Genomic DNA, 18,957 nt, shown 5'->3' with positions numbered 1-18,957 from the left:
GCTCAGATACTAGAGACATTTTGATTCTCTTCATATCTGCAAACGGCCTTAGATCTCTGATTCTCTGGGTGTGTAGGTGCAACTGAGTCCATTAATTCTTATTTATCATGTGAAAAGAGTTTCGGTTACTTTGGAAACAAAAGTAAAGTTAGTACACAGAAATAACTTGCCATTCATAATATCTAATTTGGGGTCCAAGAATAACAATATTATAACTTGGGGGCAGCACGGCTCTTCCAAGTGTGTCCTTCAAAGCGGTGATTCTCAATATGTTTTGTGCAGGGCACCTGTGACAGACGCATCCACAAGGTCATGCCTCCCTGTGGCCAAGGTCATGCCCCCCATGGCCAAGTTCGCTCTGTTCCCCTTCCAAACTAGAATCCACCCTGTATCTCCACCCAAGGAAATGTCCAACATGTGAGTAAGTAACATCATTATTGAATTACTTTAATGTGCTCTAATCATTTTAACAAGTACCGTAAATAACTCACAAATTGATTAACAAATTACTACATGGTATGGTACGGAAATAAAAATCACCACCAACAAGATTAATTTCGGAAGTCAATTAAAATGAGTGATTTCATATCTTTGAATCCTTGTTTTTACCTTAAAATGGAAATTATTTGTTTTTGAGATTCTGCTTCTCTCTGCGAAAGCCATTGGTCTGGGTCATTCTGAAGGGATATTTAGAGCTGGTATTTCTACCTCCATGTTTGCTCTCCAAAGCTATGGCATTGCCTCTAGTTTACTTTTTCATTAACCTTAAAAAGGTCACTTGTCTACGTGCAAATGAAGTAGCTGCCAAGAAACCAGCCGTCTTTTCTGTCTTCTGAGGGGCTTTTCTGTGTCTCCCTGAGGTCATTAGTCACATTGGGTCAGGGCTACAGTTTCTGTCTGACACTCTGTGTAAACTCTCCTGCCATCAACCCACAAACCCTGTCCTGCAGGCCCTGAATTCCAGTCCCTTCCCCAGCCTCTGCTATCTCCCTTATCTTCCCAGGAATTCCCATAAACAAATCCGAGGGTGAAACCAAAGCCAGAGACGCATTCTGAAGTGTTTTCAGAAAATGGAGTTGGGAAAACCAAGTCCACATCCCCAGTGTCTTGCTGCCCTCATGAATGCTGTCTTTGTTCACTGCAGAGGGAAAGGGGTTTCCCATATGGCTTATGGTTTCGCACTTTGCCCCCCTGTGAAGAGAGGAGTCTTAAAGAAGAGGAGGGACACCGCAAAGTTCTCCCTTGTTCTCTGAACTCCTCTCACTTTGTGCTGTGCAGGAGGTCCTAGCGAAACCCATCTGACAAAGTGGGGAGGCAGGGGGCGTTGTCCATAGTAGACGAGGCCTCCCAGCGCACCCCCACTCAGTCTGGGGACATTTACTCACATCCTTCCAGGAATATAATAGTCTCTGGATCTTTACCCTCATTTTAAACACACACACACACACACACACACACACACACACACACACACCCCACCCTCCAAAATAACCTTGAAAACGTACTCACTTGTTCACTCATTCACACTTTCAGATAGTGGCCACCAAGAACCCCCAATGGGTCAGGTCCTGCTGGAGGCCTAGCAGCTCACAGAGAAAGCACAGCCCTCGTGAGACTGACATTCTGGTGAATGGCAACAGATAATACATAAGTAACTGCACAGTCCTTAGGCTGTGAGGTGCCAAGAACAAGGAAGCAGGGACAGAGGGTGGGGAGCTCTGGGGTGGGAGCAATCGCAGGTTTTAAAGGGGTGGCCAGAGAAGGCCTCACGGATAAGGTGGTATTTGAGGGGCAGAAAAGCTAAGAGCGAGGGAGTCACGTGTGTACACATCTGGACAGAGGTTCTCGGGTAGAGAAGCCGAGAGTGCAAAGGCGGGGGTGGAGCAGGCCGGGGCACTAGCAGCAGCCTGCTGCGATGTGAAGACTGATAACATGCCCCCTTCCAGCAGTACACAGGCAGCATGGAGCCTCGGGCCAAAGGATTGAAACGTGAGTCAGTGGGAGGGAGAGGCATTCTGATGGGACATCGCGGCCTTGCGGAGGTTCTGATAATACTGCCAGCAAGGCTATGGTCTTATCACCTTTGAAAACCAGCAGGATGTGTTTTGGGAAAAAATCTCTTAAACTGTGCTCAGCACTCTGCTCGGGTCCAAGAACAAAAGCTCTGCTTTCCTTGCTGGGCCAAATCCGATTCTGCAACTGCAGCGTCTTCTCCCCTGTCCCACGAACAGAGCCAACAATGTCCTTTAGGGATTTGATTCAGGGACTTCGCCTCCCAGCAGCCGCTGTCATACACTGACTCACCGGGGCCCGAGGGGACGGGCTCAGACACTGGGTGACTCACGGCCGGCCTCCGGCTCCCTCACTCTCTCTCTCTCTCGGGGCGTCCGCCTCTGTGGCTGTGCGCTCAGCCTGATGTTGCCCCCAAAGTGCGCTCAGAAGGTGCTGGCGTCTCTGTGTTAGACCATGGGGCTCTCGGTCTGCTGGGCTCTAGGTCCTACTCTGTACATTCCAGCTCAGGACGGCAACAAAGTTTTCCTCACCCTGTTATTGCCAGAGGCCACCCTTCTCCGGGTTACAGAGAAGACCAACCCTCTCCCATTTCCCCACCTGATCCCACCTGATGGGATACAGTCTCCTCAGCCGGCCCCGGAACTCCTCCACCTTTGCCCTGTCTCTCCTGCCGCCCTCGACGCCCTGTACATCCTGGGTGACACCTCTCCCCTGTCAGCCAGGTCATTCTGCCGCTCTGACTCACACCCACCACCTGCTATTCTGCTCCTGCTCCTGCTGCAGCGTGGTTGGAGAAAACACACACATAAAACCAGCACAGGCACACGTGTGGGGGCACCTGTGCTTGTACACACACGCACACACACAATCCCAGACCTACACTGTCTGACCAGAGCCACGATTAACTTCTCCACAGTGGAAAGTCCAGACACCTTTCCCTACAATTGGTTTCGGCAAGTTTTTATTGTCTACTATGTGCTGGATACAATGGGTTGTGCCCACTATGAATGTGCTATGACCTCTGCTTTCAAAGTACTAACAATCCTGAGAACGAGGGGTGGGTGGGTGGGTGGGTGGGTGGGGTAGCGGACGTGGATGAAATCACCACAGCCCCAGAGCGACTGCTAGAGGCAGGTGTGTGAGTCACCGTGAGCAGAGTCACCGAGGGGAAGGAATGGAGGGAACGGGAAGTCATTGATGTGGAGAGTATGGGAAAAGGAGGGCTGAGGAAGATTCCCAGGTTCTTGGCCTGTTGGCCAAATTGACAAGGCAGAGGAGGAAGGAGGAAGAGCGGGCTGGGGCGGTACAGAGGGGCGGGGAAATCTCTTGTCAGTATGCGAGCGTGATAGCCCCAGGAATTGGGTAGGGTCATTTGAGGCCCCTATGAAATACCCAAAGGCAGTGCCCCATGTTTGGGGCTTGGGAGAGGAAGCTGTGATAGCTCTGCACAATGGGAGTGGCTACAGATTCATGCTTGATGCCAAGGAGGAAGGCAAGAACTCAAAAGGCATAAGCATTTAACAGGCAGGCAGAGAATAAGAAATGCATTAAGAAAGAACAGACAGAAAAATAGAAAATTTTACCACCTAAATTGATCTGCAATGGTCTTCTCCTCAATTCAAACTACTTCTAGGGTTTTCTACTTGGATATTGCTCTAATATCTCAAATTCCATTTTCACACACACACACACACACACACACACACACACACACACACAGGCTTTCGCTTCTGGCTTCCCTTTCTGTATCAATAGGATGAAAGCCATGCTTTCGTTAAGGATAAATCTGAAACCCCCGACTCTTCACCAGCGGCTATGCTCTGAATTACTCTGTCCTGGCAGGCCCAACGTCTCCTTCACAATTATTCTTTTAAAAATCAGCTCACTGCACACACACTCTAAAAGAGATTTCTCTAACTCATGGTTCAAAGTGTGGCAAAGGACTCCCTTCTCTATGATCACATTACACCCTGCATATATTTCTACCACTGCATTTATAATAGTTTATAGTAGTTAGTTATATTATTTCCTAATATAAGATCTATTTCATAAAGATCTACTTTTGTTTCTTTGAATAAGAAACATTTATGTTTGCATTTCCAACAAAATTAAATGCTCAATGAACAGGAACAAACTAAACCTTGAAAGGAACGAAAGAGGTGATGGCTACTGCACTGGATCTGGCAAAGTGGCAAAATCAGAACTGGGGAGAGGGAGGGAGGGGGCCTGGGCAAGGGGAGATGAAGGCACCTCCAACCACAGAAGGAACTCTGCCATTTTGGCCAAATTTTCTAGTAGCAAATCAATCCTTTATAACTTTATGGGCTCTTCCATTACTCCAACACCAATAGTTAACCTTTCTTAGAAGTTTCCTCATCTGTTGCTGATGCTAGTATTTCTGTTTTTCAGGAAGAGTTCAAATTAACATGTACACTTGCAATAATTACTGTCATACTACACCGCCATTTATTGCACCCTTATGTGCTAGGCCTCGCAGAATGCTTCACACGGATTTTCTGATTTCACCTTTAGAACAAGCCTATGTGTTGGGCACTATGAATCCAATGGGACCGTTCTGGAAACTGAGGCACAGAAGGGTGTCCAGGTGGAGGATTCGGACCTCTAAGTTAGTTAGGCTTTGTGTAAGGGATTTTGTAAACCATGTGGAAAAGTGTACCTTTCCCTTATCACCTCTAGAGCTCTCTCCTGATGGAATCTAGTTCACCAGGGGTCCCAGGACTGTCCCTTTAGACCATGTGCGATTCTTCTGTTTCTCCCAGAGCCAGGTAAGACGCAAACCTACTACCGGGCCTTGGCGAGAGGGGAGAAGCCTTGGCGGAGGCCGGCGCCTGAAGTCCTGCTCCAGGGCCCGGGCTCCCCAGGTGGGCAGTGAGGACCGGGTTCCCACGGCGCTCCCCTTCCTTCCCGCCACCTCCTGCCTCCGGAGCTCAGGCCCCACGCACACGCACAGAGCGGCCTCGCAGGACGCAGGACGCACGGGTCCTCCCTGGACGAGGCGGGTCTGCGGGTGGCCCAGCCCTGCCGGTGGCCCTGCGTCCAGCGCTCTGGGAGGAGGGGTGGGAAGGAGAGGACAGCGGGGCGGGGCCTGCCGCCCAAAGTCCCCAACCGGGGACGTCCGGGCCCCAGGTGCGTGAGCGACAGGCCGTCGTCACCGCCCATCCCTCCTGCGGGAACTCCCACCGGGGCGGGGAGCTCCGACCACCCGCTCACCGACCAGGGCGGCCCTCGGGCGGGACAAGGAGGAGCCAGTGCAGAACTGGAGGAGCGGGACCAGCGGCCCGAGGCGAGGGCGCGGAGGGGACCGGCGATGGCGCTGCGCGCGGAGGGCGCCCTGCTGCTCCTCCTGGTAAGTGCGCCAACGGCGGGGAGCGGGCAGGCCTGGGCACCCAAGGGCACCGGGCAGGCCTGGGCACCCGAGGGCGCTGGCTGGGCCCCGACCCGCCCGCTGCCCGAGCCGCCCCGCCCGCCGGGTGCTCCTGTGGGCGCCCGGAGCGGGGGAAGGCCGGGCAGGCGGCGGCGCGCTCGGGCCCCGGGGCGGCGGAACACGCGCTGCAGCCCGCCCGCCGCTGGGTGCTGGCCGGGCCCCAGCCCCGCGCCCTTCGGTGCTGCGATCGGGGGGTGCAGAGGGCCGGGAGCGGGCGCACCTGCCCGGGGAGCTGCGCTTTGTTCTGTCTCCGGCGGGACCCGGAGGCAGAGGGAGGCGGCCCCCCCGCCGGCTCAGCTCCAGTTCCCGACCCCTAGGCGCCCTGGGCGCGGCCGGGCGGAGGCCGGGACACGGGACACCGGGATTCTTAGATGGCAGCGACAGCCAGGCCAAACGTACTTCAGAAACGTTTCTTACCAAGCTTTTGTTGATTACTTGTATAACCACTTTCAAAACCACCCACCCAAGGTTAGTTTTAACTTATCAAACTTAAGGTCGCAAAGTTGGTGTTTTCAAACCATTTCCTAGTATGAAAAATCATATAATATTGCTAAGATTTGGGTCATTTTAAAGGGTTACAGAAAATCCAGTGTCGAGCCACAGCCAAATGGGGTTTTCGGAGCTTAATCTTCCTGCTGTTAGTCCTCCCCCAGGATAGTTTCCCATTGATTTTGAGAGAGAGAGGAAGGGAACAGAAACATCAATGAGGGAGGAGAGACACATGGATTGATTGCCTCCCCTTCCGCCAACCTCCCCCTCTTCCCCCAGGGATGAGCCTGCAACCAAGGTATGTTCCCTTGACTGGAATGGAACCCGGGATCCTCTGCCCATGCTCCATCCACTGGGCCAAACCGGCCAGGGCTTAATGTTAAAAAGAAAGGGTTTCAGCCGTTGGAAAACGGTGTTCAATGCTACGTCTGCCTGTCTTATGCTTGGTTTCAATGCGCCTATTGGGTTTTAAACTATATTCGTTTCTCTTTGTTAATGGACTTGCGCATAATTTAGAAATGTGTCTGGTTTATAGGACTTTGCTAAATGGGTTTTTATATAGTGATAATGTAGCTAGACATACAACCCAACAGGAAGTATATACAGAGAGGAGGGCCTCCAGTCAGCTCACAGCAGCATGGCAGCTCGGACCCCGAGCCGGCCGCACCAGCTTACCTTCATGTCCTATTTATCCATCTTGTTTTGCCCAAGTCATTGAAGTAATTTTCAGCTCAAGTTCATGTTGTTACTAAAGCTTTTCTAAGACATAATTTAGAGGGTTTGTTTTGACCCCCGGAAGAACAGAGCAAGTAATTCCCTCGTGGTGATACTTCCGGGCAGAGCAGAACAAATCCCTAGCAACGTAGCACCTGGCGCCCTTTGAGAGTTCCTATTTAATTCCTTTCATGTAGGAAAAGAAGCCACCTTTATCCCCCGTGGTATGACAAGCAGGCCAATTCAAACAGCGACAGAGAAATAAATAATTTAAGCATATTTTTTACATTGGCAATTTAGCATTTTTTACTTTAATTTGGCGATCATTGTTCCTCTGAAAGTGATTGTAACTGACTGGAGCGGGGCAGAATTCCGGCAGGCCTTCGTATTTCTACAGAACATTTTGTGATATGAATGTGAATGTCCATTTTTGGTCCAAGTGGGCAGTTCAGCCTTCCCCCCATGTACCTCAAGTTGGAAGGACAGGAAAATGCTCCTCGGCTCCTGGTGGGGCTCAGTCCCGGTAACCTCCTCGTATGTTTAGTCTCGTAGGTCGGAAATGCACTTACTCCACCTAACCTCCTGCGCGGCCCAGGTTAGCCTCGCCTGCCTTCCATGCGCTCAGCACACCCAGATTAGTGTCCAGTTGGGCAGTTATCTTGAGTTTCATCTCCAGTTCCTTTTTCTTACCAGAATGAGACAGAGCTAGGCATTTCATAGACATTATGGGATACACCGCCACGGAACACACCATCTAAAACACTGCTGGCACAGTCATGCTGCACTTACCGCCGGGTGGACGCTCCGAGAAATGTGTTGTTAGGCAATATCGTCATTGCGCAAACCTCAGAGGCGCACGTCCACAACCCTGCGCGGGGAGGGCCGACTGCACTCCTGGGGTAAGGGCCCAGCAATTGTCCGCCGCTGTGGGGTGCCACTAGAGGCACACTGCTGAGCCACCAGGATGTTTAAAACATGCACTACCTGACTATTGAGTCATGGGCACTGGTCTCTTTTCCCTTAGATTGTCAAGTAAAAAAAAAAAATGGCAACAGCCAACGCAACAATAGCCGTCGGGTGTGAATGAATCAAATTATACTTTTTTGCGTGTCAAATCGAAAAACTATTTATTTGGGAGGGCCGCAGAATTCCAGTAATTAGTTCATGCGCCATGAGCTGAAAAAGGTGGGAAATCACCGGGATAGCCGGTTGCTCCAAGACTCCTCACCTGTGCAGCATGTCACTGTGCTGAGTGCGGAAGCAGCTGTAATCCCACGGCATCTGTCCATGTAAACACAGGAAAGGCACATCCACATGACTTTTTGTACTGTCTTTGTAAAGGGACGCAATAAAAACAGCGCGAAAAACAATGTCTATGTGTGCTTTGCGGTCCGAGGAGGGCCGCGAAGGGAGAGGCTTTTGGCGAGGAAATAGACATGAGGAGGGAGGAGGGACGGAAGGGAGAGCAGAGACCCAGAGACTAAGCCTGAGATGAGAAATCATAAAAGGGAGAGGGGAGGAGAGAGAGGGAGGAACAGACTGGGAGGAAAGAGAGAGAAAGGGAGGTGGAGGGGAGAGAAGTGAGTGTGTGCACATCACAGGCAGACGGCAGGCTGAGCCGCCTCTTCTGCTTAAACACCCAGAGCTCACAGGGAATTCAACACAGAAGTCAGTTCCAGCCTGTCCTTTCAACATCACAGACTTTTTGCTTATAATCCATCGAAACCACCGTCACATATGTGTGGCCCATTGTTGACCAAAGCATCGTTATGGGGTGCATGACTGTAGAGTATCAGTTGGTGACCTTTGTGATCCTGTGGCTGACGGGGCGATGCAGCTCACGGTTGCCGCCCAGAATCACAAAGGAGTATCTATCAGGTATTGCTCGCCTGGAAAAGATCCAAATTCAGAATGTGACGTATGGTTTCTCCTGAATGCTTACCGCATTTGCACCATCATTAAGTCGACATTGCAAGCCAGGGGCCATCTGGGTAGTCTTTGGTAAAGAATGGAAAGCAGCTCATCAGACAGAAGTAGTTCTTAAGGAAACAGGATTTTTTTCATAGGAGAGAATAGCAATTATAGTCTGTATGGGTCAGAGTTCAGTTGCAGATAACAGAAGTCACTCTAGTCTAGCTAGTTAAGGCAAGAAGAGGTTTATTCCAGGACAGTAAATTGATTGCATAAGTGTAGGAAAGATTGAGGAAACAGACCACAGTTTGTGTTATCAGTAAAGACGTCAAAGCCACACAGGGAGGGGCCGCCTCTCCTGTGAACAGGAAACACTGCCATTCTGGCAGTCTGGAAGCTTCCATGATTAGGATGCTATTGCTGCAGCTCACAGAACCATGTGACAACTGCTAGGATCCACACCAACTAAATGTACCTGTACTCTGCCTCTTGGCACCCAGGAATCTAGCGGTGGGCACTAAGGCTGCTGCAAAAACCCAAATATATCCACATCCATGCTTGCCAGCTTCACTTCCTTCTCTTCCACCTCCTGAAGTACTGAGTGGCTGAATCTAAATAATCACATTCAGAACCTTAGCTGCAAGGGAGTCTGTGATATGTGAGCTTTGGCTTTCCTCTGCAGTTCAGAAGTCACACCAGCCTTAGCCAATTTGGCTCAATGGATAGAGCATCATCCTGTGGACTGAATGGTCCCAGGTTTAATCCTGGTCAGAGCACAGGCCCCTGTTGCAGGCTCGATCCCCAGTAGAGGGAGTGCAGGAGGCAGCCAATCAATGATTCTCACTCATCATTGATGTTTCTATCTCTTTCTCCCTCTCCCTTCCTCTCTGAAATCAATAAAAAATATTTTTAAAAATAAAATATTTAAAGAAAAAGAAAAAAAAAAAAAAAAAAAGAAAAAGAAAGACACACCAGAAGGAGATGTTGGGTGATACCCACATAGTTATCACAATGATTTAAGCCAATTCCACCTAAATGAAAAAAAATGAGAGAATTTGTGAATAAAAGCAGAGAATCTTCTCAAGAGTTCTTTACCTAGGATCTACCTACTCCTGCCCATAGGTAAAATTCAGAGGGTCCCTAGACATGGCTGGGAATAAGTTACATACCTATTTTCACTAACTGCTAACTGAAATTGAGCCTTTCTTTAAATTATGAATGTAGGAAAGACATTGCAATAGCATTAACAGTACCTGAGAAGTCACAAAAATGTTGACATCATACTGTAGTTATCTCAAAATGCCATTTATTCTCATCACTAATAAACTTTCTACTAGACATTATTTAATGCATTGGTAATGAAATATAATATTACTGCATCACAAATATGGTGGGTTTTTCAAAATTCTGATAATTATTTTGATATAATTGAGTTAATTTGTTATTCGATTTAAAAACTTTATTCTGACAGGGGATCCATAGGCTTTGCCCAACTGCTCAAGAGGGCACTCAAGGAAGAGATTTTCTGATTGTTGCCTCAATTTTGCCTTTAAAATCAAACTACATTTCAAGGATTCGATGATAGCCAATTGTACTGTGAACAGGTGTATCTACTGCTGCTAGTTTGCTAGGGCTGCTGCAACTAAGTACTAAAAAGTGGGTGGCTCCGAACAGCAGAAGTGCCTTGTGTTATAGTTCTAGATGCCAGCAGTCTGAAATCAAGGTGCTGGCGGGCCACACTCCTCTGGTAGATACCGCAGGTTCCTCCTTTGCCTCTTCCTCGAGTTGGGCGGTTTTCCAGGGTTCTCGGTGTTCCTTGCCTTGTGGATGCATCACTTCAGGCCCCTGTCTTCACACAGCATCCTTCCTGTGTCTCTGCATATTCCCTGCTCCTTGCATGTCTGAGTCCGTATCCAACTGTCCCCTTCTTATAAAGACAGTGATCGTGTTGGGCTCACACCGATGACCTCAAGTTGGTTAAATCTCCAAAGACCCTGATTCCTAATCAGGTCACATTCTAAGATGCTAGGGGTTAGGACTTCAACTTACCTTCTTTTGGGAAACACAATGCAACTCATATAATATCAATAACATCAGTTATATAGTATTCTAATATGCAACTGGATAACAGATTTTAGGATAAATTCAAGTATAACTCAGATGGTATTGAAGCCTCTAAGAATAATCAGTTCTATCCAGAAACTTTAGAAACTCATAATTTCACATTTGGTTTTGTTTCTAAAAATTAATAAGTAATAGGGAAATGGCAACTCAACAGAAACTTAGAGAAAGGACTTTACAAAAAGACACAGTCTTCATTCAATCTGAATTCTCCCTGATCATTAGAAATATCTGATGAGCTAAATTGAAATCCTCAAAGCTGAGATCCAGAAATACGTACTGATAGAAACTTCCCATTAATCTAATTATGAGACAGGTCTAAGAATGGCAATTATCAGTCTAAAGTTTGCAAAATAGTTTATTCATGAATGAAGCATGCAAATATTGATATGGAAAGAAATTACTCATTAAATAGGGATTGGTATTTTTAAAACTATCAAATTGTAGTAAAAATCAGAAACCTCAATTGAAATCATAAATGAGCTTTAAATCAATGTGAGCATTTCTTAATCACAGCTTTTTTTTTTTTTTTCCTGTCTTTCAATGTACCACAAAATGTAATGGCTGATAACACTTTCAAACATATAGTTCACATATAATGAAAGATTGTTTTCTCAGTTGAGTTTTCCTTAAAGTATCAGATGTGTACCACATATAACATTGGACTATTGCTGTCTATTTCAAATTATTTTTTAATGTATTGAGATTTTTAGCATACGCAAAGCTTGGCGATAAGGATGAAGGAAGCTGGGACAGGACTCATACCATTGGCTAATGCTAAAATGCGTAAAACCCACAAGAAAGTAAAGCACAGGAGGGGGATATGCTGTACACACATCATGAGAAGACATACCAGACACGCGTGGGAGCAGGGTGGCAACAGTGGCTGAGAGGTGTCGCCCTTGCCCACTTTGGGCCATATCCCCTATTCTGGATTGTCTGGTGCAGTGGTTCTCAATCTGTGGGTTGCCAACTTGTGGGTCGCGACCCCTTTGGGGGTCAAACGACCCTTTCACAGGGGTCGCCTAAGACCATCAGAAAACAGATCTATAATTACATATTGTTTTTGTGATTAATCACTATGCTTTAATTATGTTCAATTTGTAACAATGAAAATACATCCTGCATATCAGATATTTACATGACGATTCATAACAGTAGCAAAATTACAGTTATGAAGTAGCAACGGAAATAATGTTATGGTTGGGTCACAACATGAGGAACTGTATTTAAAGGGCCAGAAGGTTGAGAACCACTGGTCTAGTGCCTCTCCTCCCTACTCAGAGGGTTTCCCCAGGGCCTAAGCTTAACATTTTTACCATCTGAGCTCTGAGAATCACATCCTTCTAGCCATCAGACTTAGCACTGTGTGCCCTCTGACCCCTTCTGTCTTCTACACACAGGGCATTGCCAAGGACTGATTTGGGCCCCATAAAGCTTTGCCTCCGCCCACCCACCCATCCTGGTGCCAGTCCTCTATCACCGGCCTCGTTACAGCTCTGGCTTATTACTGTCCTCTGCCTTCCACCTGAGCCAGCTCTGCCAGAAATCTTTCTGCAGCTCTAGTGCTGAAGGTCTAGTATTCCCTACCAGAAGCTGCCAGTGGCTCCCCACTCCATAAAGTCAGTGAAGATCCCTAGCCCAACTATTTGTCTTTATTTTCTACTTGCTACCATAGCCTGGTCTAGGAGCCAAACCACACAACTTCCTGTTCTGCCCTCAGTCTCCAAGTCCCCACGCAGGCTGCCTCCGATGCCCATCCCTCCCCTGTGCCTCCCCGCATGGCAGCCTCCCTTGGGCACAGCCACAGGTCCTGCTCTCCAAGGCCAAGCTCTGGCCACCCCCTGTCCTAACTCTCTCCTCACTTCCCCGGACCTTTCCAAGGTCCCCAGAACTGTCTTGGCAGCTGTCATTCACACAATCAGGTGTTTCCTCTTCATCTTAGAGTAATGTAGGTGCACTTGTTCTCCGACTCATCTCAGTGGCTCCAGCGCAGGGCCCACCTGTCATAGCTACACTAGCTAAGTGCCTTGGGCACAGATGTATTTTTTAAAAATGTAAGAGCGGCCCTAGCCGGTTTGGCTCAGTGGATAGAGCGTCGGCCTGCAGACTCAAGGGTCCCAGGTTCGAGTCTGGTCAGGGGCATGTACCCTGGTTGCGGGCACATCCCCAGTAGGGAGTGTGCAGGAGGCAGCTGATGATGTTTCTAACTCTCTAACCCTCTCCCTTCCTCTCTGTAAAAAAATAAATAAATAAATAAATAAATAAATAAAATATCTTTAAAAAAAAAATGTAAGAGCTAAAGTATGTATGTTTAGAAAAGCTGGAATCATCATCTGAATTTCATCTGTTTACAAGAAATACATAACGCCCGGGTAGGCTGGGTGATGAGCGTTTGTTTGATATTAATACATTCATCAGCTGCTACTATGCTTTCTCCACGTGCCAGTCTTCTGGGTGCTCGGGAACTTGTCTCGTGGGCAGGGAGCTTACAGTCAGGGAACCGGTGAACTTGGCTCCTGGGCAGGGAGCTTAAGTGAAGGAACTGGGGTACAGGGAAGAGGGCTTGACGTTTTGTGAGCACCCACAGCGTACCAGTTACTGGATTTAGTGAATGTTATTAATGGGCCAAGCCGGATAGAGACCAGGTCTCCCAACACCATGCCTCTTGACCTCCCCTCCCCCCACAAGGCATCGCTGTGACCTCGGTTTACAGCAGTTGTCTGTGGTTTGTCATCAGTAAGGCCTGACCTTCTGGGGCTAGATTGTTGGTTTAGTTTCATTACAAGTTAGCGTGCTAGAAAGGAAAAGAGAGAAGAAATGTAAACTAAGATTTGTCCTGCAAAAGTATTTATACATCTGTCAAAAGGCCAGTGACCTTCTCCATCTTCAGCTTGGCCACCCACTTACTTGAGGGAGGCCAATGGAAAATGCCTGTTTCCACTGAGGACCTGGGAGTCCACTGTTGGCCACTGTCTGGTAGCTCCTGGATTTGCCTTCTTGGTAGACCAGCGCCATCTAATGGTGAAAAGGACAATCTCAGATTGCTCTGTTTCTTAAACTGGGCCTTAGGTTTATTTGTCTTTGTTCCTTATACCAAGGACAAAAGAGGAGCTATCCATGCTTGCACAAAACTCAGCTTGAAGTTAGAATGTGCACGATCTAACAACTCATCTGTATCACAGCATTGCTAAATCCCTATTTTAAAATTCATTCAGCCAATAAATGCTACCAAAGAAAATATTTTCTTTGATTCTAAAAGAGGTATGAGTCACCCACAGTCATATCTGTTACATTAAGATTAGCCCAGACATCGGAAGAGCAGGCGAAAGATTGTGATAAATCATATAATTTATTGCAGTGAGACTTAAAGGACATAGTTTTGCTGTCTACAGTTCAAATTCAGGGTTCAACCCTTGAAGTTCAAAATACTGCTTTTCTTGGCTGAGTCTTTCCTAAAGTGGCAGCTGTGAAAACAAAAATGTACTTGTAATTTAAAGCCGCTGAATGTGGCTGCTGTATGAATTCTACTCTGGAGTGGGCCATTTATCAGGTGGATTTTTAAGTTGCAATTTTCTAAGTGAGCTGTGATGTTCAGCCATAAAATAAGCAGTTTTATGGACGACCTCCCCGGGCATCTGTGGGCCCTGCAGGGGGAACTGCAGCCGCTGCCTCCTGAGCTCCTGGGTCTTGCGTGTTAAACTCGGCCAGGTGCCTTCCGAGCAGGAAGTACATGGAGAGGTGCCGACCTTGAGAACAAAGAGCGCATTGCTTGGTGGTATTCTGGCAGTGGTGCTTGACCTTCCCTGGTGCCTCTGCCAAAACCAAATTATTTCCTTGCCAGTTACCAGGAAAACCAGTTTTTACAAGATGCGTAGGATTCAAGGATAGAAGTTGTTCTTAAACTTCAGTAAATTGGGAATGCTTTTAAGGATATATCTGGTCCATCTTCCAGTCTTTGGACACAGAGACCAGAAGATTACTTCTCCTCTTCAGTCTTTTTGTTTGGTTGGTTGTTTTTTGTTTTTGTTAATCCTCACCGGAGGACATTTTTCCATTTATTTACTTTTAGGGAGAGTGGAAGAGAGAGGGAAAGACAGAGAGAAACATCAATGTGAGAGACACACATCAATTGGTTGCCTCCTGCACAAGCCCTGACCAGGGCTCGGACCAGGGCGGAGCCTGCAACCAAGGTACATGCCCTCGACCGGAATCGAACCCGGGACCCTTGGGTCCTCAGGCCGACACTCTATCCATTGAGCTAAACCGCTTAGGGCTCCTCTTCAGTCTTAAAGGCATGATGCTCAGGATATTTTTCCGTCATTAAGTTTCTTGTGAGAAAAGAGTTACAGATTACATATGCACTTTAGAAAAGAGTAGTTAAGATCTTAATTGTTTTCAATCCAATAAACCAGCGGTCGCCAACCTTTCGGACCTCACGGCCCCCTGCGGCGACTGCTGGCATAAACAGCTGGCAGAATGTTATACGGTTCCCTCGGTTCTGTGCAATGAGTGCCGAGCGGATATTTCAGTCCATCTGCCTTGTTAAGGTCTGAAAACAAGCTGTTGCAACAGGTGCTGTAAAAAGCCAACAGCAGAACTATCATGTCGATTCCCAGACCCCCTGAGCTCCAAGACGCACACAAATCTTTGTAGCTTGTTAGTGTAACATACAGAAAAGTGCACATATTACAAGTGTATTGAATTACTGGACTTTCTCAAACTGCACACACCATATAACCAGCGACTAGATCAGCGGGTTAATTGCCACACGTCCAAACCGGAAACCATCCCCACACGCCACGATATTTTGAATTTAATTCAGAGGCCCGCCACTTGCATCTATAGACGCTTACGGCCTACAAAGGATTAAGAAACAAGGTCACCAGCACCCCAAAGCCCAGCCATCATCCCCCGACTCACTCTCCTCCAGCAGCTCCCACCTCGATGGCACTGCCATCAGTCCCACTCCACGGCCTGGCTAGTCCCCCAGGGCACTGCCTGGTGCCCCTCTCGCTCCTCTTCCGGGAGCCGCCTCTCAGTCCTGCATTACTGCCTACCCCCTGCCCCTGCTTTAACTTCCTTTACAGCTCTCATCACAATCTATTTTTGTCTCTCTCCCCAACATCTAAGAACATTATATTACTTAGCATATTGTAGGAAATTGAAGGCCTGAATGACTGAATCCAAATTTCAGAAATTTTAAGGTGAGGAAAATGCAGGTCTTGGAATAGAGGAAATAGCATCATAATTCTATTGACTGAGTGCCTGCTACATGCCAGTCATTTGCAATAAAGATACTTGTGTATTGTTTCTTTTAATTAGTGTAATAACCATGCCAAGTGGGCTTGTGAGGTGGGTTGCTTTCAGATACAAGTAACAAAACACAACTAACGGTGGCTTAAATAGTCCAGCCAGTGTTGCTCAGAGGTTGAGCATCAACCCATGAACCAGGAGGTCACGGTTTGATTCCCAGTTAGGGCACATGCCCAGGTTACGGGCTCAATCCCCAGTGTGGGGCGTGCAGAAGGCAGCCGATCCATGATTCTCTCTCATCATTGATGTTTCTATCTCTCTTTCCTTCTCCCTTCCTCTCTGAAATCAATAAAAACGTATTTTAAAAAATTAAAATAAAAAGAATATTTAAAAAGTGGGTCAGAGATGGGGCGGCTCCAAATTTGACCAGTTCTGTGACTCCGAGATGCCACCGGTTCTGTTTGGCTTCTCTGCCATTGCATTAGCTTTCTCCTCGTGGCCACAGCTGGCTGTAGCCATTCCAAGTCTCATCCTCACTCACCCATCTCCAGGGCAGGTGAGGAGAGAGGTTGGCAGTGTGCTTCTCTTCTCATCAGTGAGGGGCATTTTTCCAGACTCTCCTGATATCTCATTGGCTAGAATTCTCTCATACATAGTTAAGGACTGAATGTGTTCCCCCCAAATTCCTAGGAAGAAGCCTTATCTCCCAGTGATGGCTTTTGGAGGTGGGGCCTTTGGGAAGTGACTGGGTTTAGATGAGGTCATGAGGTTTGGAATCCTATGCATGATGGGGATACAATAAGAGACACAAAGATAAGGGGCTGTGTACTTTGTGGTCTGAATGAGCAAACTTTTGAGAATGAAAGGGCTGCTAACAGAGGGCACCACGGTGTCATCTAGACTCCGGAGGAAAACATAAATATATGGTCGCCCTGGAAACTAACACCAGCCCTGTGGAAGGAGCAGGTGTTAGAGAGCATGGGTGTGTGACGGATCCAACCAAGCACTGTTGTCAGTACAGGGTCAGGATCCAAGAGAGTAACAGTTGGGCTCACAGAGTTGGGGAGAAAGTGAGGCAGGAACATTAGCAGATCAAAGGAAGAAGGGCGTGTCTGGGATCGCTGGTAGGAATCTACCAGCGTCGTCCAATCGAGTTGTCGGCAGTGATGGGTGTCTGTGATGTCTCAAGCCACTTACCTCACGTGGCTGTTGAGCAAGTGAATTATTAATTACAAATAATTTAAGTTCAAGTGTAAATAACCACACGTGGCGACATTAGAAAGTGCTGGTTTGGCCCTGACTGGTTTGGCTCAGTGGATAGAGCATCGGCCTGTGGACTGAAGGGTCCCAGGTTCGATTCCAGTCAAGGGCATGTACCTTGGTTGCGGACACATCCCCAGTGGGGTTGTGCAGAAGACAGCTGATCAATGTTTCTAACTCTCTATCCCTCTCCCTTCCTCTCTGTAAAAAAAAATCAATAAAATATATTTTTTTTAAAAAAGAAAGAAAGAAAGTGCTGGTTTGGATTAAGCCAGGAGAAAAGTGAAGCAGACATCAAAAGGCAGAATAGGAGGTGTTGTCCACATGTTAGGGTAAACATGCTGCGTGTAGTTCTGTGTAATGATGAAGTTCAAAATGTGACAGTGCTGGATAAGAACCAGAGAAAAGAGCCGGTGGGACCCAGGAAGGTGAGGCATGAAGGCTGGATGTGGGCAGCCGTGTGTGTGGCCCATCGGGGATGGCGGGACTTGGAGTGCTGGGCGGCTTTGCGCATTAAAGGCCTTGAGGAAAGGTAAGTGGGTTCCCCAAGAACAAGAGATGAACATCACAGGAGAGTTTGGGGTTGGTTTTCAGATATTCGTTGTGTTCTGAGTTTCTGAGAAGACATTGTGGACCAAAAAGAGTGTCGATTCCTCTCTCTAGCCCTGGACATGGCAGGGAGGCAAAGGGGAGAAAATAAATTTTGTTTCCTTTTGACAAAGGGGAATAGTGGTGGTGTTAAACCTATTTTCTTCTTGTTAATGTCTGTAATATCCTAGTTATTCATTTAAAAAATATTTAAACTGGAGTAATAAATTGTATTAAATAATAAATAAATAATTTTATTTTTCAGATCTGCTTTAACTTCGGGAGCGCACTCCATTTAGAGGTAAGGAACCATGCCTAGTACATTGCATTTTTATGGGAAAAGACCTTTATACATGTGCAACTCTGTGGTCATACGAAAAGACCATAGAAGATACTCACTCATCCAGTTGTTAACAGTGGCTACTCTGAAGTGTGAGTGAAAATGTAGAGGGAAATTTTATACTTTTACATTATAAACCTTAGTATTATTTAATTTTTTGTTACATAATTTAATTTTTTAAGTTATAGGAGAATTTTTCAACTAAAAGCAAAGAAAAACTTAATGACCTAGAGATAAGCAGTGTAAATATTTCTAAATAAAATACCTGTTATATAGAACTACAAAATTAGGAAAATGAGAAACCTAGTAGAATAATCATGTCTGATCTTAAGACACTAGGTCAGCTGCACTGAAATTTTCCTTGGATAAAACCTGTATTATCTGTTAAAGAACAATTGAAAATTTATACAATCACTTTCCAGGAAAGGTTCTAAAAACAAAATATGGGCAATTTAAACCTTGACCCCATCATGAAAACAATAAATTCATTAACTGACACTTTCACTACGCTTAGTCAAATTGAGATCAATAGGTTACTAAGATTTAGTCTTAAAACATTTAGTAATTTATTTTTAAAATATAAGCTGCCACAGAAAAACTAAACTTCATTTTCCATTAGTAAGAAAAAAAAATCATGTTAATTTTAATTTGCTTATTTGTAAGGTCACTAAATTACTCTTTAACCTTTTAAACTCTTCACTCTTGGAAATCTTTTCTTTCTGAAAAAGATGAAACCCCAGGTGCTATACTGGTTTGGAGACAATCTGTTGAACTCCTGTGGAATTTGCTAGAGTATAAACACATTTCCTTTATGAAAAGG

The 18,957-nt window shown here is 46.6% G+C and overlaps 1 protein-coding gene and 1 long non-coding RNA gene across 2 annotated transcripts in view; one reads left to right on the top strand and one right to left on the bottom strand.

Annotated features, from left to right (window-relative positions):
• Positions 1–18,957, bottom strand: part of LOC132240056 (uncharacterized) — a 397,852-nt gene that overhangs the window by 326,844 nt on the left and 52,051 nt on the right. The gene's annotated exons all lie outside the window — the stretch shown is intronic.
• DSG2 (desmoglein 2) overlaps positions 5,125–18,957 on the top strand; it is a 35,233-nt gene continuing 21,400 nt past the window's right edge. Inside the window, exons 1-2 of the mRNA XM_059707408.1 lie at positions 5,125–5,380; positions 18,063–18,098. Coding sequence (XP_059563391.1) covers positions 5,342–5,380; positions 18,063–18,098 — 75 coding nt within the window. The 5' untranslated portion in view covers positions 5,125–5,341. The remainder of the gene's footprint in view (positions 5,381–18,062; positions 18,099–18,957) is intronic.

This window comes from Myotis daubentonii, chromosome 8, assembly GCF_963259705.1.
Source record: "Myotis daubentonii chromosome 8, mMyoDau2.1, whole genome shotgun sequence".
Classification (NCBI taxonomy): domain Eukaryota; kingdom Metazoa; phylum Chordata; class Mammalia; order Chiroptera; family Vespertilionidae; genus Myotis; species Myotis daubentonii.
This window is presented reverse-complemented; position numbering and strand designations above follow the sequence as displayed.